This window comes from Zingiber officinale, chromosome 7B (assembly GCF_018446385.1).
Source record: "Zingiber officinale cultivar Zhangliang chromosome 7B, Zo_v1.1, whole genome shotgun sequence".
In the NCBI taxonomy this organism is placed as follows: domain Eukaryota; kingdom Viridiplantae; phylum Streptophyta; class Magnoliopsida; order Zingiberales; family Zingiberaceae; genus Zingiber; species Zingiber officinale.
In genome coordinates this window covers 1,230,914-1,252,233 of record NC_055999.1, presented here as the reverse complement: position 1 = coordinate 1,252,233, position 21,320 = coordinate 1,230,914, and the positions used below count along the sequence as shown (strand labels likewise).

Here is a 21,320-nt window from a genome sequence, read left to right as displayed (position 1 = left end):
CTAATTGTTGATTATTAATATGCTCTTTAATTAATCGGTTCAGTTATTTTGTAATATTCCTGCTGTTTTGCCCATTGAAATATAGTTGTCTATATTTTAATCATTTAAATTCTTATTAGCACGCAATATTACATACATGCTTGCTTTATTTAGCATTTGACAATTGCAATTAAATTTTTTTTTTGTTTGGTTTCATTTAGGTGTACTTATTAGCTTACAATTGATGGCAACAATTGTAAGCTAATAAGATCTATGATTCGGTCGATCGAATATTGGAACATTAGTTATCGTCTGCGACAGGAAGTTTGAATCTAAGTATACATTCAATTTAACGCGCTACCAACAAATTATCGCGTAAATGATATCGCGATAAAGAATAATTTAAAAGCAAACTACTCATTGAATTCTTGGGATGTTAAAGATAAATGGAACATCATTAGTAGTTCTTTAGGGATGAAGTAAGAAATACTTATGAAAAAAGTAATTGTTTTTATTGTATCTTTAGATGATAAAAATCTAAGAATGGTTGAAAAAGTGACAAATGCAGCTGACGTGGAGAGTAGAGGATACTCATTAATCAACTAGATTGTCTGTGTAGACATTCTATTAAGAACACTACATTTGTGATTTTAACAAGATTTTTTATTTTATGCCTAATTGCTTAGCAAGGGCCTTTATTAAATTCCTTATATTCATGCCTATTCTTTGTTTCCCTCCCAAGTTCTCAATTTCTTTAAATTTAAATTTTACTTATTTAAAAAAAAATGTCACATAAAAAGATTGAAGTTAAAAAAACTAGAGGTCTGATATATTGTTGCAAGGAAAAGAATGTGCTGCAACTACATTGGGAGCTTAAACAAATGGGACTCTAAGTAACTATATATTGCCGCAAATTATTGGTTCTCTTTTTGCTTTTTAGTTTTCTCAAGGCACTAGACTCGATCTGCCGGACCCTCTCCCTGCTCACTCCCATCAACTCTCCAATCTCTTGCAGTGTCTTCATCCTTCCATCTTCTAGTCCAAACCTCCACCTGACGACCTGCTTCTCCTTTGGATTTAGAGTATCCAGCACTTTGTTAAGATCCTGCCTCATGAATTGCTTGATGAGCATGTCTTCGGACGTCTCAGCATCAGGATGAGCAATGACGTCCTATGGAGTGTGAAGAAAGGATGAAACAAGACTACAATGTACAATGAGGTTGAAGCAAAGAAAATGTGACTCACTGTAGGTTTTAGGCTCTCGTTGAATCCAATCTTCTGATCCAGAGAAATCAGAGCTTTAGGGGTCAGCATCACTGCCTCAAGTTTCTTCATAGATAATCCAGTCGCCACCGCAACTTCTTCAGTACCAGGATGCCTTCCGTTCTCTCTATGCAGTCGTTTTTCAGCCTCTCTTACTCGATAGCTTGCCTCCACCATGTGATACTGTGAGAACATATCAATAAATTTTTTCCTTTGTCTGGATAATCAGAGAAACATTTAAGCAGACAAATATTATTTTCAATTTCAACACAAGTATATGCATCATTTTGATCACATTTAGTTTACAATTTTTTTCCACTAAGATATGCTTGTTACCATTTTTTTTGAAGAACAGAGTTTTCAGTGAACCTACCGGTAAGCGGATTGTCCTGGAATGTTCTGAAAGAAATTTCCGTACTGATTGTTTTATCCACCAGTGTGCATACGTTGAGAACTTGAACCCCTTGGAAGCATCAAACTTCTCAGCACCCCTCACCAGGCCTCTGCATCCTTCCTGCTTAACACTTTGGACACTTCATCACAACATAACCAACGTATCCAGTAAATTAATAATACCTTTTACATCATATAGATTGTATTTTAATATATATACATACATAAAGTTCTTCAAAATGATTAGCTATGTTTATATAGTAAACAATTTTTTTAAAGAAATAATAACTAGCTTTATATTGAATCAAAGTGACTGAGGTAAAACATACAATACAACACAAAGTGAATTATTAACTGTAAGAGCAGCAATATAAGCAAGCACCTGAACGAGATCCTGAATGTTCAGTCCTGTGCCAAGATAGTTTTTTGCTATAGAAATAACAAGCCGAATGTTACTTGTGATCATTTTATCCTTGGAAAAGGTGCCAAGGGTTAAGCGTTTCCTCAGAGATTTTGGGTCAACACCAGCAGCTGCAGCCCATTGAGCAAAGGTTGGTTGACAACCATTTCGCTCAGCAAGAGTCTCTTTCAGCCTCTCTAGTTTTAGCAGATCCTGATGAATTCAGTACAAAAATAGGTTAAATAAGAATAACATATGGGAAAGGTAGTTTAATTGTCCGAGATAAATATTTTGCTAGTCTTCAAAATGTTAAACGCGGCCACTATGCTACCCCTAAATCCTAGACAAGCTTTGTTCTAGTTCCTAAATGCCAGAACGTGACTATTTCTAGCTCTTCAGAAATATTAAACCAGGTGAAGAAGATTCTGTTTTCACCATAACTAGATGAAAACTGAAAAGTTTCATCGTAATCATGAGTGAAAAAAAGGAATTCCTGTTGTTCGGATATTATGCAAATATATCAACGCATGAAACTGAACCACAACTACTCCATGAAATAGCATTGATTTATTGTAACTCATGACAAAGATGACCACCAAAAGAAGATAAAATCAAAAAGTTATGCAATTCAATCATCCTCGACATTTGCATTAATGAAACATATCTAAATTTCTGATGCATTAACTTGTACCTGAATTCCTTCTGACAATCTTATCTCTTCAGCTGCAGTGAGAAGCCTTGTTGTATTTGTTGTTCCCCTTAAGTATCGCAAGGGATCTGAATAATCAACCTCCTGCATACTGCGCTTTTTCCTTCCGGACAACCCAGACTTCAGAGAAGTAACACCAGCAGTAGCCTTCTCTGCTGCCCTTGCTCTTCTGGCTCTTCTTTCAGTCAGACGCACAGAACCCACAGCAATGCTTTCAGCATGCTCTGTCATCTGGGACTCACTATATGTGAAACTGAAACAATCTGTATGCAAAAATTGATCTGGACTAAAATTAGCTTGAGGATATTCTGTTTCAGCATCAGCAAAATGGTTGGTGCCACCCAATTCTGTTCCTATAAGGCTCATCCTCTCAAGCCATTTTATCTCAGCATCTGAGGAACTTTCTAAGTTCTCAACTTCTACAAAAGGATTCATCCCCATCATCTTAGCTGCATTTTTTGCAAGTTCAAGTGCTTCTCTAGCAAGGGCAACTGCTTCAGCAGCAGCTGCAGATATTACAGCCTCCTCATCCGAGAGCAATTTATCTGAAGCCAAGGTCATTTGAATTCCAGTCTGGACACACCAAGTGGAAGAGATGTTGCTAGTGATCAAAATTGCTGCAGAAATCTTAATCAACTTAAGAGAATAAAAAAGGAACATGTTCAGAAACAAATAGAGTGCTAATAGCACGATCCACTTTCTTCCAGATAACGAATTTAAATCTCAATCTTCGTAGCAGTCACAATCCTAGCCTGGATCATCCCGTAAAAGCATTGACTTGTATCACCGCACAATACAGGTAGGCACCAATCTAACAATGCTGACATATGTTAAATTAACATTATATAACTTCTTATAGAAATACTCTCTTGACTCTCCAATCAACCACATACTAAACTCTCTTAACAAGACAATATTCTCTATAATTTGCTTCCATAAGGTTATAAATTGATTTATATTCTTGTTTATTCTACTCTTCCAGTGACTTACAATACCTGTCAACCTCCTCCCACCTTCCATAAGAAGTCTCAGGCCTCAAAAATTTCAAGACTAATTTTGCTTAAGTTACATGCAGATTACAAAATGATAGGCAAGGCTATATTGATTCATTGTATAACTATTCTCGATAAACTTATATTACTTTTGCTTTGTAACTCATTAATGCGGCCTTTTATTTTCCTTTACATTAATCTAAACAAATATGTGAAAAATCTCAATGTGATGAATCAACTTCAAAAGGATTAATATTTGAAACTTGAAATATGAGATTATATTCATGTTTTTAATGTTAATTTCTGAAACGTAACTGCAGTAAAGCTATATATAAAATCAAAATAATTTAACTTTCTCTTTCCAGATTGGTTTTACTTACAACTCTGTTTTGTGTTTGATATATATAATGATTGCATTCTATTTGTATCAATTATATCAGGCTGCGTATCAACCAGATAGATCCTTGTATTGCTTGTATCGGACAACACATGCAAATATCAAGTATCACCACTGCCTCCAATGTTTCGGCCTTGACATAATTTCAACCCAATCAATTGATCTCACCTATGCCACTTTATACAAAAACAAGATTTAAATTCGTGTCTTAGACTTATTCTTGAAGGAATACCATAAAGTAAAATTCCTCAAAAGGATTTTGCAAAAAAACAACCATGAATACTAGCACACAGGTATCTAATATCCAATTTGACAATTCAATTTGGACCTCTTGAATCTACATAACATGGAAGTCAGTCATAGAGGCTACATGCTATGAAGTTTTTGCATAATCTTCATTTTCCTTGTATGATTAGTCAGGCTATAGTTTGAGGAACATTTTCATTGATGAAGTTCTTCTCAATATTGCCACACAAGGTTTTACTATCCAGATTAGCAAAAAGCAAAAAGCAAAAAGCATGGACTAAGTTAAAAGATTTTCCTTTCACCTTATAATCTCCAAGTAAATTCTCAATTATTCATTCACCATTGGAATTCCTATTCCTCTATTTACACCTCAAAAAAAATGCCAAAGCTTTGATGTCACATCCATAGTGACCAACCTTTAAAATTGAATCTTTCTTAAAATCTTGGGAAATGAAAATTTATTTTCATAACTAAAGTACCTTGCATATCAATCACTGACCTTGGTTGGTGGGCCAACAGCTCCAACATATGCTAATGGTTTAATGACACATGAAGGAGAGGAGGTTGAACGAGCTTCTAACTTATCTATTTGCCCAAAATCAATTACAGATGTGGTAGGGGATAAGAGACAATGAATCTGGAGATGGACAAAATCTCTGGCCTTAGCTGCAACCAGAATTGGAACCAAAAAAAAATGTTACAAACTAGATCAAATAAGGCAATGAACTCAATAATAAAAAAGTCAACAAGTGCTGAGATAGATCCATGGGGGGGCCTCAGACTTTAAAGGACAGCATATACATCCTTAGTACCAAAAACAAGCAGTCATCTAACTGCTAGCTAACATAGGTAGGTGGATGAATAGAACTTTCCTTCAAATGATTAAATTACATCAAAGCAATGTTAGGCATCATAATTAATTAAACTAACAAGTGAGGAACTGCAATGCTCTAAAAATTGTTGCAAACAAATGCATCAATTATATAAATGAAGGACGTAATTTTGAATTTTCTTAAATTAATGCATTTTAGGAAAAAAAATTACAAAGTTACATTTGAATCTACACTCTGCACTGGTCCAAACACATGATCTGGGGAAGTGCAATGCGCTATAAACTTGCACAGATAAATTCATCAATTAGTTTAATAAGGTTATTTTGAATTTCCCACGATTATGGTCACATGGGAAAATCTTCCAAAGTCGGCATTCTCAATAGGTTCAAAAACTGCATGTTTCTAAGTATTACTACAACAATAATCTCAAGAAAACATGACTGTCAACTATTTGAGACTAGCCACATTAGAAAGGCTGTTAACATTATTTTATGCTAGCTCCCTATGCCCAACACAACTCTCAATATTTTTCACGTACACAGACATTTTTGCTTTGTACCATGTTCCTATAATACTAATCCAAGTTTCTCAGTGAATGCACTGTTATTTGTTATTTGTAGTATGAAAACCTAATTTGTCCTACTACTTCATAGTCATCGCCAATTAACCAACTTTTTTTAGCAAATAGTGCATTACGGCAGTCAGAATGGACAGACACAATAACATCAGAGGTCGAAAAATTACGCCCGTGCTATACTAGTAAGAAACATGAATCACATATCAGGCAGACTACTTGGAGTTGGAAGATGATCTTTTACAGTTCGTAGATCGGTCTCTTCTACAAATTCAAAACGGAGACATCTACGCGGGACATCTCAAATCAAAGATTGCGTTTCGCTTACGGTGTAGTGCTGGCGGCCGTGGACGTTGCAGGGGCAGAGGGAGCGGAACTGCGGAAGCAACCATGTCATCGGAGCAACCCGTCCGCTGGCTCCGAACGCGTCAGACGACGAGGCAAACTGAGCAGACTCCTCGCCCTCCCTCTTTCGGTGAGGCAAAGCGAGAGCGAGAGATTGGATTAGAGGATAAGACCGGTCGGTCTAGCGAACCGGGTCGGTTTCGCCGCCCGGATCCATGTTTTCAAGAGGGAGACAGGGCTAGGGGTGTCAAAGAAAAATAAATAAATAATTAATTAAATAATTAATTAAATTTTATTTTAAAAATTATGATATTTTATACCAATATTAATGTTCTTGATAACATTAAGATAAAAGTGAAAATAATAAAGAAAATTATAAAAAAAAAATATTTTTAATCAGATTATTTGGATCAGATTTAAATTAAGATTTTTTATAATTTTTTTAAATTTAATTTGAATTCGATTGATTCATCCGAATTGACTCCCTAGCGAGATGTGTCATTTTTCAAGAGCAGACGTGGCAATGGTGTTTGTGCATATCAACACGTTCTTGTGGATGTTCCCGTTAATTCAATTATACATAATTTTTTGTCCAACGAAGTGCTGAGGATAACCTTTTCATAATAAATAAGTGATTAATTTTTAACGACACATGTTCTTAGAAAAAAAAATTCTTCCTAACTTTTTAAAATGGTAGACTATAAATTAATCTTATAATTTCATCTTCCTTTTCTATAATTTAGAAAGATGTACTGTAACAAATATTTGAGATGAACACACGGATCGATCTAGAATTTAAAATTTGGAGGCCAGATTTAAATTTAGACTGCCAGATTAATATGTTTCCCAACTGTACGGTGACTTAACGAAGTCAACGTCAAGGGTAGCGTGTTATCGATCCGTCGAGTGTAGCGTGTAATCGATCTGTTGATGACTGATAGTCTAAACTTTTCCTCCGCTTCCGTGGGACCATGATCTTTTGGTCGTAATCATAAATACTGTTTTTATATGTTAGTTAGTATTCTAAAAATTAATAATTATCCATGATTTACTCTTCTACGTTGGTTCTGAGATAAATTGACAGTGCGTTGGTTCTGAGATGAATTGACAGATACTTTAAGAGCAAACGTATATCTTTTGTCACCATAATCCCGTGCCACCATAATCCCCTGATCGTATCTAGATCCGTAATCACGTTTTGCTAGAATTATACATAATTTTCCGCACATAAAAAGTTGTAAAGATTACTTACGAAATTTAAAGAAAATTTTTGTGGTGAGAAAATTACATTTTCAATCGTGTAATTTGTATCTTTTTCAATTTTAATCCTGTTATGAATTAATTTACGTTCTTAGTCCTATAACTTGTAATATTTTTCAATTTCAATCATTTTTCCTACAAAATTGAAATTTTTCAATAAAAAATATCTAATTTGTGGTTGGAATATAAAAAATACATGGGTAATAAAAAATCAAAATCTCCAAATTCAATTTATAACTCATTATTTTCCGTTGAAAAATTTTAATTTTAAAGAAAAAAGGATTGAAATTGAAAAATATCACAAGTTACGGGACTAAAAATATAAATTAATTCATAACAGGATTAAAATTGAAAAAAATGGTAATTTATAAGACTAAAAACGTAATTTCATCTTTTTATTGTATTTTTAAAAATTAGTCAACTTTTTGCCGATCAATCGTCGTTCTTGACGAGCTTATCGAGCAGAGAAGCGAGCAATGCCTCCCGCTTCTCCGCCCGACTCTCCTCCCTCGCCCTTCTCTGCTCCTCCCGCTCCCGCTGCGCCGTCTCCAGCATCACCCGCTCCCTCTCTAGCCTCCCTATCGCCTCCCGCAACTCCTGCTCCATCGCCCGCCTCTCCTCCGCCCGCCGCTTGGCCGCCGCCAGCCACTCCGCATCCATCCGACGCTGCTGCTGCAGCAGCTCCCGAAGGACCTCCTCGAGGCGGGCCGCTCCGGCTTTATCCAGCGGCTTCCGGGCTGCCGCTCTTCTTCCGGACTTCTTCCTTTCCCTCTTCGGAAGGCGTTCGCCGTCGCTGCTGTTTTCGTTTTCGCCCTCGCCGGATAATTCGTCGAGGAATCGCTCTCCTGTCACCTTCTTGAGTCTCTTGTTTGTTTGGGAGGCGCCGGACTCAGACTCGTCGAGGAGCCGCCGCGTGTTCTTGGCCTGCTCCGCGAACACGGCATGTAGCTCGTCGTAGAAAGGGCATTGCTGATGACGGGCCTCGGGATTGGCTGTCTGAGAACAAAAACCAATTCAAGAATTCAAAACTGAGGTAAAATAGATCTTCAGTCTGGAAATAATGTCTAGCCCTAAATTTGCGACGAACAATCCGCCAAAGTCGAGCCCTTTCAAAATCTAATTTTTATGATGATAAAGCAATCCGTGGGATCAGATCACTACAACATACCTGAAGAAATGCAATTAAATTCAAACCAGGCGAAGATGGCAAGCAATAAGAAGGAGAGATTAAACAATTTAGTTCTACTTCAAAACCCTAACTTCCGAAATCCAATCGAGATCCCAAAGAGAGTCAAAAGGGGGGAAAAAGGAAGAGGAAGAAGAAGGCTAGACCTTGTATCGATTGGTGAGGTTCTTCCACTTGCACTTGCACTGATCCGGCGTTCTAAAGTGCCCTCGCTCCCTCATCGCGGCGGCCACCGCCTCCCACAGCGCCTTGTTTCCTCGCGCCGCTGGGAAGCCCTGCTCCAGCTTCGCCCTGACGGCGATCAAATCCCGCGTCTCCTGCTGACTCCATTGCAGAACCCTATCCTCCTTCCCCCTCGACGGATAACTCATCCTTCTCGCCCCTCCACCGCTCGTGCTGAGCATCTCCGCCGCCGGCGGATTAGGCTGGAATCCGACCGCCAGCATCGCCATCCGGCAGCCGAAGGGGTCATCACCGCCACCACCTCCGAGCATCATAATACACCCACTGATTTAACGCCGTTATCTTCCCCTCCTGCCTTTTCTATCTCATCGGCGTCGAGCGAAAGCTACGGTCCCTTCGTCGGCGATCTGTTTAGCCTTCAATTTATAGCAGCACGATGCCGGAGGAGGGCGCATAAACGGGCTTGTCTTCGGCCTTATATTACCTCAATGCCATTACCTGTTGCGAATTTTCTAATTTTATTTATTACATTTGCGATAAAAAAAGATAATTTTCAAATCTAATTTGTAATTTAAAGGCAACATGAGCTTTTAATTTCAATAAATTAGCATTTATTTTTTAAAAAAATCATAAATAAGAAGGCATGTACGTAATTTCATTGTGAAGCCATGATCCATGACCAGTTGAGGGTGGAGAACACGAGAGAGCTGGCGTGGACCATGATTTGCTGACATCTTAAGAAATCAACGACATGGAATCTAAAAAAAGTCAAACTGATCCCAACTTGGAAATTAATTACGGCTACGTTGGTCAAGATTTCTGTCTGTCTGTTCGTCTGTTCCCACGTATTCTAATTATCCAAAATTTCGACGGCTTTATCTTTAAAATAGTTAAAACGTCAGAATTCATATAAAAAAAATAATTAATATTGATCGGATCGGTTCGATCAACATGTGGTACATGGTCAGTTATTATTCGTAGCACATAAAATATTATTATCATGATATTTGAGGTTTGAATCTCGATAAAGTCGAAGTAAATATCTCCTTTATTTGTTAGTCATTATTCCAAAGACTAGTAGCCGTCCGTTATTTACCTTTTCTGTGTTGGTCCTGAGACGAATTAATGTTGAGGGTAAACGTATTCGTCTTTTACCATCCTGATTAATTATTATTTCAAGAATAACTATTTTTAAAAAATATTAAAAGACTGTTTTTTATTTTGAAAATATTTTTATTTTATAGCTAAAAGCGGTGCGGCCTTTTCAGCCCAAAGAGAGCGTCCCAATTTGAATGATGTTGTACGGCCCATGTTTGTCTTAAGTTCATTTTGCCCCTTGTAGTTGGTCAATTTACAGGCTTCACCCCCGGCCCGCTCTCCAATCTGAGTACAGTAGAAATCACTGCCACCGTCCTCTCTCTCTCTCTTCTCTCTCTCTCTCTTTCCACCGCACCTTTCGAGGCTTTCCTCCTCTGTCCCTCTGAATCCTCAGATGGCGAAGCTTTACATGGTCCACTCGCCGCCGGCGGAGGGCGAAGTGGCTCGCTCCGGCATTAGCTATGAATGAACTCAAGGGGGGCTTCGTCCTCTTCCTCTTGCTTCTTTAATCGGTCTGTTTCTCGACTTCCTCTGGGCCTGTGCTGTGCTCGAGGAGCAGATGAACAGCTTCTGTGCGGTGGTAGGAGGCCGTCCTCCTTTCACGGCGGCGCAGTGGCAAGAGCTGGAGCACCAGGCACTGATCTTGAAGTATCTAATAACAGGAGTGCCCGTGCCGCCGGAGCTCATCGTTCCCATACGGAGGACCTACGAGGCCTTGGCTGGACGATATTTTCAGTCTTCGAGTAAGATATCGGTGCCAATCTTTCATTTTTCTTTCTCTTTAGGAATGCCATTTGTTGAAGTTTAATTTTTTGATCCGAGCGTTGCTTCGAAAGTGGATCTTTTGTTTGTGTCTTGGCCCTAGATTGATAATCGTTTTACCTCTCAATTGATGAGATGCTTTGAGCAATCGCTTTCAAGTTCGCTTAGTTTTATTCTCATAAAGGGTGCGAACATATTCGTATATATGCCTTACCTGGTGTTGGTATTTTTGATGTTGATAGTTTCCTGTAAGTCTTTGGGTTCTGATTCATTGTTTACTGTGCTCTTTATATATTGAAGCTTCTTATTCTTTAAAACTGCTACATTTCAATTTTCTGAGTTAATTAAGCCAAAGCTAGGACACCATTTTTCTGTTGGGGCAACAAAGATGACTTTCTTGTTGTCACCCAGGCGTATTTGCAGGAACCCATGTACCCACAGTTCGAACCTTAGCTACGGCGTATTTGTTGGAATTTTTCCTTCAAATGGGGAGCATAACCAAAGGATGTTGGAGTTCCGAGTTGACTGTCGCGTGCGCTTCCCGATTTATCCTAGTGACCGGTGGAAAACTTCCGTGGGACCGGTCCGGTCACCCCTAGGGATAGTCAATGAGCCTAACTGGGATTATTATTTTTTTGTTTCATCATTTTTTGAGAAACTCTAGTATTTGTAATGTTAGGGGTTATTATGCATTGTTATTTCTCAATACTATTTAATCTCCAATCTCTTGTTGCTGCTCATTTATCATATAAGATTTCAGTTGTTCTTTATACCTTCTCACATAGATGATTTCCAGATATACTTGGTTTAGTTTCTATGTGATCCTTTTTATAGACTTTGGCAACTTTTGTTTCCTTTCCAATTGCTTGGGCATTTTGGTCAGTAACAAACTACTGGGTCTGAATATTTTAAGGTGGAATCTTGCCTCAGTTCAACCTGCCAATTATAATATAGAAATCACTTTTCGTTATTGTTTCTTCTCCCACTACAAGTGCAACTTATACTATAAAGTTACTCTTTTGAATTCAGTGAGCTACTATTCCTACTACGGGAAGAGTCCAGATCCAGAACCAGGGCGTTGTCGCCGGACCGATGGAAAGAAGTGGCGTTGCTCCAAGGATGCATACCCTGGCTCCAAGTATTGTGAGCGCCACATGCACCGTGGCCATAACCGTTCAAGAAAGCCTGTGGAATCACAAACTGTGTCCTCAACACAGACAACCTCGTCAACCTCCACATCCCATTCTCCCTGCGGTAACAATGCTAGCAGCAGCGGAGTTAGAAATTTCCAGAATATTGCTGGTCCTAGCAATAGTAGTAGTCCATGCCTCAGTGTCCCCAATGTATCTCAGCTACCCTTGGACACCTCCACCCTGAGCAATAGGTACATGCCGAGTTGCATTTTGACTTTGAAATGGTTATCTGCCTTTACACTATGATAGCGTTGAGGTGGTAAATTATGCTTGCTAGATGATATAACAATTCTCTCATGCTTGAGTAAGGTTGGCTTGCTGCTTTTGATAGGCTCATTTTTAGTTCAGTTGCTTGGTAAGTTTTATCTTGGATTTGTTGGCAGTACATGGTTCCATTCTGCTATAAACTTTGTTTACAAAATTCCACATAAATGTATTGACAACTTCACCAATGAATTTGGATGATACCTTCCATTTGTGACCATGTTGATCAAAATGTATACTGAACAAAAAGCAATCTGTCTGTTGTTGGCTCTGCAAGAACTGGAAGCTTTTCTCTCTTGAACTGATGGAAGCTTCAGAGAATATTCTTGTTCTTTCTAGCACAACCTTTGTGGGGGTTGCGCATGTTTAGAGAAAAGATTAGTTGTCAATTGAATGCTTAATATGTCCTAGATGTGCCCTTTATTCAGAGAAACTTCTTGTACTCTTTGAACATCAGAGTTCTCCCTAAGAAAAAAAAAATCCTCTTTTATACAAGCAATTTTGTGTCCCACAGTTTTCACACACATCTCAATCTCTTCTGACTTACCCACATTGAAGAAATTTTTATCCTCCTTTTTATCAGTTCGAATCCCATTAACACTATGCTAAAATCAATATTAGATAACCCTAAACTAGGGTTTTGGAATTTGGGCTGCAACGTTTGTTCTAGAACAAACAAATTATCAACTCTGGTTGCTTTTTTTTTCCCTTTATCTTTTGAGAGGTAGCAGGATCTAGAAACCGTGTTTTCTTGTAGTTCAGTCAGAAGCTGAAAACAATATCTGTTTCTATTTATATCACAGCGATGAGCTCTGAATCAAGAAGAAAGCCTCCCAACTCACCAAGGACTGAAGTAGCAGAGCAGAGCAGTGCAATTTCATTGAATAGATTAAAAAGCTAGAACTGTACATGTAAAAGAAAGCATGGTTTAATTGAAGATGCGCTTCAGGCCCTATGCACTTTTTTGTTAGGTCCATCGAGCATGCTCAAAATTCAAATTCTTCTACAAGTACAACAAGCAAAAAGCTTAGGTTAGGGATGGATATAGATTACCGGTGTGGTTGTCTATTTTCTCTTAAGTTAATACTTTGCCAAGACTGTTTTTCTATGTTTGATTTTGTCTCTTGACCCGAGTCTGGTGTGTTAATAGATTCTTTATTTTAGTAGCTCATTTTCATAAGTGGTTCTCTAAAGAAATACTTGCCAGAGTTATTATTGTTTCCTACTGTTATGGCTTTGATGTTTGTCCTATTCTAAACTTTCCACTGATTTCTAATGATTGATCTCCGTTACAATCATTGAAGTTCCATACTTAGATAATTTGAGTTACTATTCTAATCATGTGAAATTTAAGAAGTCTTTTTTCTTATAGCATCTTTCACTTAACTTTCTTGCATCATCTGCTTGTATGAAGGTTGCTATGCTCTTGTAAGTGTTAGCTTTACTCAGTAAATTGATTAGCAACAACAAAAGATTCTTTTCTTATCCATATAGAGCTTATGCATCTGTTTTCATTTTCTTAATAGAGACAATTGATTGCTATGTTTTGCATTTGTTATTTCTTCGCAAAGCTCCTTCCAATGTTTGGCTTTTTATGTACTTGATGAATATTAAAGTTTGATAGGATTTTCATTGTCTTTTATTTATCTGGTGCTTCTGTCTTTAAGTTTTGTAAAAGATTTATAGTCCTTATTGTTGGAAATTTGAAATGGTGTGTAATGGCCTGAATTCTGCAGGTATTTCACTGGATTTAAAGCTGAGGTGGATGAGCATAGTTTCTTTTCTGAAGCTCCTGGAAGTGAAAGGCACCTTGCGTTAGATAACTCCTGGCGCTTTTCGACACCGGCATCTATATTTCTGCAGTCAAAATTCCAAGATTCCTCCGCTCGGCAGAATGCAAATGCTCAACTTCAGTCGGCAAGAGAACTTGGGCAGGTTACTCTTCGCAAATCATTTGGAAGGGATTTCAATTTGACAGAGCCCGTGAAACACGACACTCAGTTCCTCCGACCTTTTTTTGATGAATGGCCCAACGCAAGAGAATCATGGTCAGACCTTGAGGAAGACAGATCGAACCACCACCCAACCTCATTTTCCACAACCCAGCTTTCCATTTCGCTTCCCATGGCCTCACCAGCCTTCACCAACACCTCTTCCAGGTCACCGAATGGTGAGTCTCGTCTCGTCTAGTCTCGGAACAATGTAGCTCTAAAATTTCTGAGATCACCATCTTATTCTTAAATTTTATTTCCGCAGAAGACTGAGACTGGAATCCTAAATCCTTGTTATCTTTCACTGAATCCCCCAACAACTTGCTTTCAGAAAGGTCTCAAGGTGAACTACACTTGTGCTGGGAACTCATTAATATCGCATAGGAACTGCATACAGGAAGTTGTCTATCTGGTTAAAGACACAGATGCCTCACTTGCAAGCTTGTTATGTATGAGTTTTTAAGTATTGTATTGGTTGAATGGGCGAAGATAGTTTGATTTCTCAAGACACTGAGCAATTCGAGTGAGACGAGTTTAGCAGCTGAAGAAAATCTCAATCAAATCCAAATTCTATCTATCAATCATTTTGCTTCTCTTTTTGATTGGTGGGTTGATATGTGAATACACGAATGTAATGGATCGGTCACTTTTATCCCGTCAACGATCATCATTAAATGAACTTCTGAATTATCAATTAGATTGAGCGGACTTTGACTTCTGATTTGTCTCCTCTCGAACGACCCTTAATGTTAAAAAGTCAAGATTATGGTCCCACGTAGAATATCAACATTGTGGACTACATGATCACACTTTTGACCATTTGCAACCATGATAGATAATCCATGCAATTATGATTTGATGTATTTACTGTGAATAAAGATGAATACGTTTGTCATCAGTGTCTTCGTCAATCTGTCTCAAGGATAATACGGAGGAAGTAAATTACGGACGATTATTAGTCTTTGAAATAGTGACTAATACATAAGAGAAGAATTATCTCGGTTTTGTCGAGATTCAAATCTCAGATCTCATTGTGACAACACTTCATGCGTTAGCCACTAGACCCATCCGAGGGGACTGATTTGATGCATTCACGTCACTATTAGGGTGTGTTTGACTGAAGATTATCATTAATAATTTTAATTATCTATTTAAGATTATCAACAAAAATTTTATTTGATTTAAGTAATCGATGATTTTCAAATAATATTCCATGATCGACACGTCAGTAAAAGATACATATAATCCGGAATCGAAAAATCTCATAAAACTGAGATTTTTCTTGATTCCGGAGTTAACGAAATTTTTTTATCTAAAATATCCTCGAATAAGAGAAAAATATGATAAAAAAAAATAAAAAAATAAAAAAATAACTTTAAAAAAATATATAAACAACATTAAAAATTAAAAAATAGAAAAAAAACGTAAAAAAAATAAAATAAAATAAATATAAAAAATAGAAAAATAGAAAAAATTAATACGTAATTATATAAAAAAAGTTTATTGATTTTTTTTAGACAAAACGTTTATTCAAATTTTATCTTTTTCAAAAAAAAATTAAAAAAATAAATCATTAAAATGTATTTAAAATTTTAACTTTTTTTTTTAAAAAAAGTTTACCTCTTAATTGTTATTAATGAGCAGAAAATAGAATAAAGGAGAGAGAAACTCTGCTTTTTTTTTGTCTCACTTTTCTTCTTCGTTTGGTGCGTTTGCTCGCTTCCCAATCACAGTCAACCACTCTGCGTACGAATCCGATCACGGGAGAGAATAATCAAAGCCGCTTCGCTTCTCTCGATTCGTTCGTTTCCTTGCTCGCGGAGCGTCGCTCTCCGGGAAGATCTAGACTCCAGGGAGAACCCTGGGTTTTGGTGGGCGGTAATCGGACATGGAGAGGAAAGTGGTGGCCGTCTGTGTCGCCGTTGGCCTCCTAGGTTTCCTCTCCGCCGCGCTCGCCTTCGCCGCCGAAGCCACGAGGATTAAGGTCGGCCCGAAAAGATCGGTTCATATTCCCTCACCTGTGCCTTTCTTACGATGATTATCATTTTTTTTTGTTCGCCGTCGTTTGTGTTCCTTCTCGCTTGGATCTAGCGCTGGCTTCTGACATGGAGTTGATGCTTGTTGCTTTGTGGTGGAGTTCGCTGAGACCAAAATAAGAACATCTTTGTCGTCTTCAAATTAGCCCTGTTGTGATCTTCCTTGGAGTGTTAGGTCGGTCGATTGCTGCTTGTTCCTCCTATCTTAGTCGTGTTATCAACCCTAACCTTGCCCCCATTTGTTCATTCGCCTTCCACCAGCGTTATGGTGTTGGGTCTGTGCATCTATCTGAAGGTTGGTTACCAGATACACTTGGACTCTTCTTCGTTCAAGTCGATCTGTTGATTTTGTGAAAACTGGAACTCGTACCATAAATCCTTCTTTTGGTAAAATACACTAAATGCTTTGTTGAAGTTCATATTTGGCTTAGATTAAGAACTGGTGCTCTTCTTTCTGAAAAACTTCTTCTTCAAGTTAGGGTTGAGACTTAAGTATTTCGTGGTGGATGGAGCATCTAGTGTTTTTGAGAATATTAAGGGAATACTTCAAGGTGCTTTACAAATTTTATTTTTTTTATGCTTGTGAAAGATGAGGATGATTGAAGCTTACTTTACAAATTCTATTCATCTTATCCCTTCATTCTACTTTATGGTATGCTATACCCTAATACTATATCTTAATCATATCTTGTAAATCATTTTTAATTATGTTAGTTAAAATTTCCCTTGTACATTTACCTTGCCTAATTATAGAATTTATTGATTGTCTATGATTAAGGCTTACTAATTCGTGAAGGTGTCGATCAAAATCCTAACAGGATCAGGAGATAAACAGAGCAATACAATAGAAAGCATGAGTTATGCGATTGAAGGTGAGTAAAACAAATTGCCATTTTTGATCTGTTGAGAAAGCAAGGGCAAAAGGATAGACGAGACATAAAGGTGTATAGGAAAAAGTATATAGACATTAAGACATAAAGGTGTATTAGGAAAAAGTATATACTTCGGATAACAATGCAACAGTGGAAGTGAGGGTTGGATTTTGGTCATTTTATTGCTAAGATGGCATAGGTGTTAAAGTTCCATTTACACAAGGGAAAAAGTTTAAGATGCATATAGGGGTGTAAATGAGTCAAGCCGTTCGTGAGCTATTCGAAGTTCGATTCGATAAAAACTCATTTGAACTCGTTTAATGAGACTCATTAAGATAAACAAATCAAGCTCAAGATTCACAATATTCGACTCGTTAGCTCGTGAACATGTTCATTAAGCTCATAAATCAATTTTTAAATAAAAAAATAATAATTTTGATATTGAATTTACACTTACTTATGAAAAACATAGACAAATATATTAAATTTATTTATTAGAATAAAATTATAAATTTTAACAAGAATATTATAATTTTTTTAAAATATATAATCTAATTTTTAATGAATATTTAAATTTATAATTTATATTTATTAATCTCGTTTAGACTCGATAAAAGCTCGAATAAACTCGTGAGCCATGAATATATTTGTTAAATAAAGCTCGAGCTCGACTCCATTATAAACGAATCAAATTCAAACATCCAAGAGTTCGGCTCGGTTTGATTACACCCCTACATATATTGACTTTGTGGATGTAGGGCTTTCATCAAATGCTAATCTCAGCTAATTTTATTGATTATTTTTGGGTGACTGGTCCGGCTCACGGAAATTTTCTATCAACCATAAGGATAAATCAGGAAGTGCACAGTCAATTCAGAAATCCAACATCCTTTAGTTACATCTCTCATTTGAAAGAAAAATTTCTACAAATATGTTATAGTGACAATCTTGATATCTTATTGCGGCACCATAGTCCCAGCGACATGTGTGAAGGGCAATTGTAAACCCATTCGTATTTTGAAGTTTCCTTGTAGTATATAAATTTCGTGGACTTCTGAGTTTCTTCCATAATCTAATAATTGGTTGTTACTAAGAATGAAGTTATTTCAAGATTCCATATCCAAAAGCTGCAGCAGTAACAAGTTCAAAAGACAACCAATTTGTGTTCTATAACTTTCCATGCGCAAAATAATCCATTGAGGTGTCTATACACTTAGTCTGTTCATGATTTTGCAGGCTTCCGATGTAGAACAAACTAGACAATTTAGATGCACATATCCTAAAAGCCCAGCCTTGGCGCTAGGGCTACTATCAGCATTTGCTCTTATAGTGGCTCAGGTGATAATCAACACCGTAGCTGGATGTATCTGCTGCACAAAACATCCTCGTCCATCGGGCAACAACTGGATGGTAGCATTGATATGCTTTATTACTTCTTGGTAAGTTTCTACTTTGCAAATTATTTTTTAAGATTAAATATTTTAAGAACTAATATAGATTAGAACATTTTTTTGGAGTATCATCTCCATCTTTTGGAAATAATGTCTATATTACCTGATCTTCTTCTAAATTTAGCAAGTATTTTTCTTGCTGTATGATCTTTGCCTCCTCCTATATCCATCTACTTGATTTTAGTCGTTTTGGCAGCTTAAATGATTACCTGTGGCATGCCAAGGTTTTTTTTTCTTGTTCAGCAGTCATCCTGTTCCATAGTCTTTGCCCTCTTCCATATTTTCCTTTCTAATCATCTCTGAGCTGTGTTCTGTTGGTTGTGGTCACGCAGGGTTTCTTTTGTACTAGCTTTCCTTCTGCTGCTGACTGGTGTTGCCTTAAACGATCGAAGGACTCTAGAAAGGAGGTATTTTGATAACGATGAATGCTACGTTGTTAAGCCTGGAGTATTCGCAGGAGGGGCAGTGTCATCGTTCACAAGTGTCGCCCTAGCTATAGTTTACTATGTCGCTCTCTCATCAAAGAATGCACAAACCGGGAGCTCTCGGCAGAACCAGGGCATTGTGATGGGGTATCCACAGGTTGCACCCACCCAGGCAACTCCTGTTTTTGTGCATGAGGATACCTACAACAGGCAGCAATTTCCCTGAGAACACTAAATCTGCTATCAATCATGGATTATACACTCATCGTCGGCGGTCAGTCGGTCGATACGCCATTCGATTAAGCTTAGTCTTTGGCCAAAATTAAATACTTACAACTAGCTTGTTGTATTTCACCATATTTGGTAGTGTTACTATGTTATATATTCAATTATGCTTGGTCTGTATCTATATTGGTTAAGATGGCTGTTGAAACCGAACATGGTAGAAAAATGCAAAACTATATTTGCCACTCAGATAACAAATATTTGAATCCATACAACACAAATGCGAAACTATTAAATCCAAATTGCAATGCGCATCAATGCTCAAATAGCCCTACAGTATGCTTGAGTTGATCCTTCGTAGGGAGACTGAGGCACTCTCTACAAACTACTTTTTAAACTTTACTGCCAAATATGAACACCTAGGCATCTAGACACCAAGAAGTTCTAAAACATAGAAAGTGCAAATCATGGCAAAATACTAAGCATGATCACAGAAGCAAATCATTCAACCATAGCGTCGACGGGTGCAGGCAACGATGGGGAATTGGATGGTTTTCGTTTGCTTTTACCTACAAGATAGAAGTAACAGATTATTTTCTGCTCTTAAAACTCACATTTTGATCACATGAACGTATCCTTAATGCAAACAACTTGTAGCATGTTTTCCAAGGTAAATTAAAAGAAAAAAAAAAAGAGTAAAAAATGATCTTCAAGGTTGGTTTTGCTTTTGTGGTGGGGATACAAATGTACTTCGAGTAGTAGCAGTAGCCAATTAAACAGTGATCGAAATTACTTGAAGAACAATTCAAATTAAAATCACGTCTGAAATAAATACTTACCTTTGAGTTTTAGCTTGGGACTCTTCTTCAATTCGAATTTCACCTTTGACTTCTCCCTCTTAACTTCAGAAGATCCTAACAAAGTACAAAACGAGAGTACATCTAAGAGCTCATACAGTCAAAAATGGCGAGCAGGGCATACTTTAAGAAAGTTTCATCAGTAGAATGAAATTAAAACGCTAAGAAACTTACAATCACTCCACTAAAGTTCAAAATTTTGAAACAATAAACAACTTGACATGATCCCACAAAATGGGCATGCCGAAACAAACAAACATCAATATAATACAATTAATTCAATGTCATGATTCGTATAACTCGTGATCACCTTTGGTGAATCAATTTCTGAATCAATTTCTGAATCAAAAGAATTCATTAATCAAGTAAATTGCTTACCCTCAGCCACCGCCATCTCGACGTCCTCCATTGTGATCAATCCCTTCTCCATCGCCTCCTTTTGGTCCTGGCCACCGAAAACGAAAGTGAGCCATAAACGAACATAGAAGGCGGATAAATATAGCTAAACTAGTATGATTTGAGTCATCCGAAAGATCACCCTTCGCCATTTCTTGAAGATCTTTCGCTTGCGCTTGCCGGAGATGGAGACGGGGGGCTTTTGCACCTTCAGCTTCCTGGTGTTAGGATCCCCATGCAGATTCCGCTTCAAATCCTGAGTCTTCGCCCGCCGATTCTTCACCACGACATTAAATTTGGCCATGGCGATGAACCGATGAACAACCTCAAAACCCTAGCTCTCCGATCGCCGCCCTCCCCCCACGAAGAAAAAACCAAAAGACCAGCCAGCAGGTTATTTATGCGTGTGACTCCATAACCATTTTACCCCTAAAAACTTTAAAATTTATGAAACTACCCCGTAAATTTTCTAACTTCTTAAACTTATTTATTTACAATTGGTAGGGTGTAATAATGTAATCAAGATTATATTACAAGGATTATTATTTTGTTTGATTTAACTTTAAACTTATATGTAATCTTGATTATAAAAGGTAGTGAAGTTTTATAATCTGGATTACAAAATAATACTATATAATCTGATTACATTACGAGATAACTGTTTAATTAAAATTTAAATGCCGAATATACCCTTAGTCAACCGCCGCTTCCCGCCACTGCTTGCTGCCCGCCATCGGCGGGCGGCGGGGGTGGGCGGTCGACCCAATTACATTACGAGGTAACTGTTGTACTAAAATTTAAATGTCGAATATACACCTAGTCAGCCACCGCCCCTCGCCACTGCTCGCCACTCGCCATCGCCTGCCGTCACCCGCTGCTGCCACTGGTCGTTGGCCGACGGCGGCAACCAACAACGATGGCCGCTAGTTGTCGGTGGCTGCCGCAAGCTCCGACAGAGGTGCGGCAACCCGTTGGTAGAAGTCGCAGGAT

At 37.7% G+C, this 21,320-nt stretch overlaps 5 protein-coding genes across 7 annotated transcripts; 2 read left to right on the top strand and 3 right to left on the bottom strand.

The window, feature by feature from the left end:
• Positions 1-786: 786 nt before the first annotated feature.
• On the bottom strand, positions 787-6,310 carry LOC122004935 (RNA polymerase sigma factor sigB-like). Of its 3 annotated transcripts, XM_042559803.1 has the most exons (7): positions 6,115-6,310; positions 4,879-5,045; positions 2,727-3,317; positions 2,018-2,248; positions 1,616-1,756; positions 1,225-1,425; positions 787-1,150 (listed from the first exon to the last, which is right to left on the bottom strand). In XM_042559803.1, the coding sequence occupies exons 1-7, from the start codon at positions 6,176-6,178 to the stop codon at positions 869-871; spliced, it is 1,677 nt and encodes a 558-aa protein (XP_042415737.1). In that variant the 5' UTR covers positions 6,179-6,310; the 3' UTR covers positions 787-868. The 3 variants fall into 3 exon arrangements, with proteins under 3 accessions (XP_042415737.1, XP_042415738.1, XP_042415739.1); XM_042559804.1 differs by lacking the exon at positions 4,879-5,045; XM_042559805.1 differs by lacking the exon at positions 6,115-6,310 and having other exon boundaries at positions 4,859-4,998.
• Positions 6,311-7,772: 1,462 nt separating this feature from the next.
• Positions 7,773-9,286, bottom strand: LOC122003460 (trihelix transcription factor GT-3b-like). The gene is made up of 2 exons (XM_042558566.1): positions 8,724-9,286; positions 7,773-8,387 (listed from the first exon to the last, which is right to left on the bottom strand). Exons 1-2 carry the CDS (start codon positions 9,072-9,074, stop codon positions 7,824-7,826), a joined length of 915 nt encoding a protein of 304 aa, XP_042414500.1. The 5' UTR covers positions 9,075-9,286; the 3' UTR covers positions 7,773-7,823.
• A 913-nt stretch (positions 9,287-10,199) lies between these two features.
• On the top strand, positions 10,200-14,574 carry LOC122004934 (growth-regulating factor 5-like). Its single transcript, XM_042559801.1, has 4 exons — positions 10,200-10,601; positions 11,650-12,004; positions 13,814-14,247; positions 14,334-14,574. The coding sequence occupies exons 1-4, from the start codon at positions 10,418-10,420 to the stop codon at positions 14,339-14,341; spliced, it is 981 nt and encodes a 326-aa protein (XP_042415735.1). The 5' UTR covers positions 10,200-10,417; the 3' UTR covers positions 14,342-14,574.
• A 1,153-nt stretch (positions 14,575-15,727) lies between these two features.
• Positions 15,728-19,271, top strand: LOC122004930 (protein MODIFYING WALL LIGNIN-1-like). Its single transcript, XM_042559793.1, has 3 exons — positions 15,728-16,052; positions 18,213-18,415; positions 18,760-19,271. The coding sequence occupies exons 1-3, from the start codon at positions 15,957-15,959 to the stop codon at positions 19,076-19,078; spliced, it is 618 nt and encodes a 205-aa protein (XP_042415727.1). The 5' UTR covers positions 15,728-15,956; the 3' UTR covers positions 19,079-19,271.
• A 21-nt stretch (positions 19,272-19,292) lies between these two features.
• Positions 19,293-20,720, bottom strand: LOC122004933. The gene is made up of 4 exons (XM_042559800.1): positions 20,473-20,720; positions 20,313-20,379; positions 19,917-19,991; positions 19,293-19,646 (listed from the first exon to the last, which is right to left on the bottom strand). The coding sequence occupies exons 1-4, from the start codon at positions 20,632-20,634 to the stop codon at positions 19,579-19,581; spliced, it is 372 nt and encodes a 123-aa protein (XP_042415734.1). The 5' UTR covers positions 20,635-20,720; the 3' UTR covers positions 19,293-19,578.
• Between the last annotated feature and the right edge of the window lie 600 nt (positions 20,721-21,320).

Coding starts and splice junctions, on each gene's coding strand:
- LOC122004930 (XM_042559793.1), top strand. CDS start 15,957: ATGGAGAGGAAAGTGGTGGCCGTCTGTGTCGCCGTTGGCCTCCTAGGT. Junction 16,053..18,212: donor CCGAAGCCACGAGGATTAAG/GTCGGCCCGAAA, acceptor ATGATTTTGCAG/GCTTCCGATGTAGAACAAAC. Junction 18,416..18,759: donor ATATGCTTTATTACTTCTTG/GTAAGTTTCTAC, acceptor GTGGTCACGCAG/GGTTTCTTTTGTACTAGCTT.
- LOC122004934 (XM_042559801.1), top strand. CDS start 10,418: ATGAACAGCTTCTGTGCGGTGGTAGGAGGCCGTCCTCCTTTCACGGCG. Junction 10,602..11,649: donor ACGATATTTTCAGTCTTCGA/GTAAGATATCGG, acceptor TTTTGAATTCAG/TGAGCTACTATTCCTACTAC. Junction 12,005..13,813: donor ACCTCCACCCTGAGCAATAG/GTACATGCCGAG, acceptor TGAATTCTGCAG/GTATTTCACTGGATTTAAAG.
- LOC122004935 (XM_042559803.1), bottom strand. CDS start 6,178: ATGGTTGCTTCCGCAGTTCCGCTCCCTCTGCCCCTGCAACGTCCACGG. Junction 1,757..2,017: donor ACATTCAGGATCTCGTTCAG/GTGCTTGCTTAT, acceptor AGTGTTAAGCAG/GAAGGATGCAGAGGCCTGGT. Junction 1,151..1,224: donor ACGAGAGCCTAAAACCTACA/GTGAGTCACATT, acceptor CACACTCCATAG/GACGTCATTGCTCATCCTGA.
- LOC122003460 (XM_042558566.1), bottom strand. CDS start 9,074: ATGATGCTCGGAGGTGGTGGCGGTGATGACCCCTTCGGCTGCCGGATG. Junction 8,388..8,723: donor ACCTCACCAATCGATACAAG/GTCTAGCCTTCT, acceptor TTTTGTTCTCAG/ACAGCCAATCCCGAGGCCCG.
- LOC122004933 (XM_042559800.1), bottom strand. CDS start 20,634: ATGGCCAAATTTAATGTCGTGGTGAAGAATCGGCGGGCGAAGACTCAG. Junction 19,992..20,312: donor CGAGATGGCGGTGGCTGAGG/GTAAGCAATTTA, acceptor GTACTTTGTTAG/GATCTTCTGAAGTTAAGAGG. Junction 19,647..19,916: donor TCCCAAGCTAAAACTCAAAG/GTAAGTATTTAT, acceptor TCTATCTTGTAG/GTAAAAGCAAACGAAAACCA.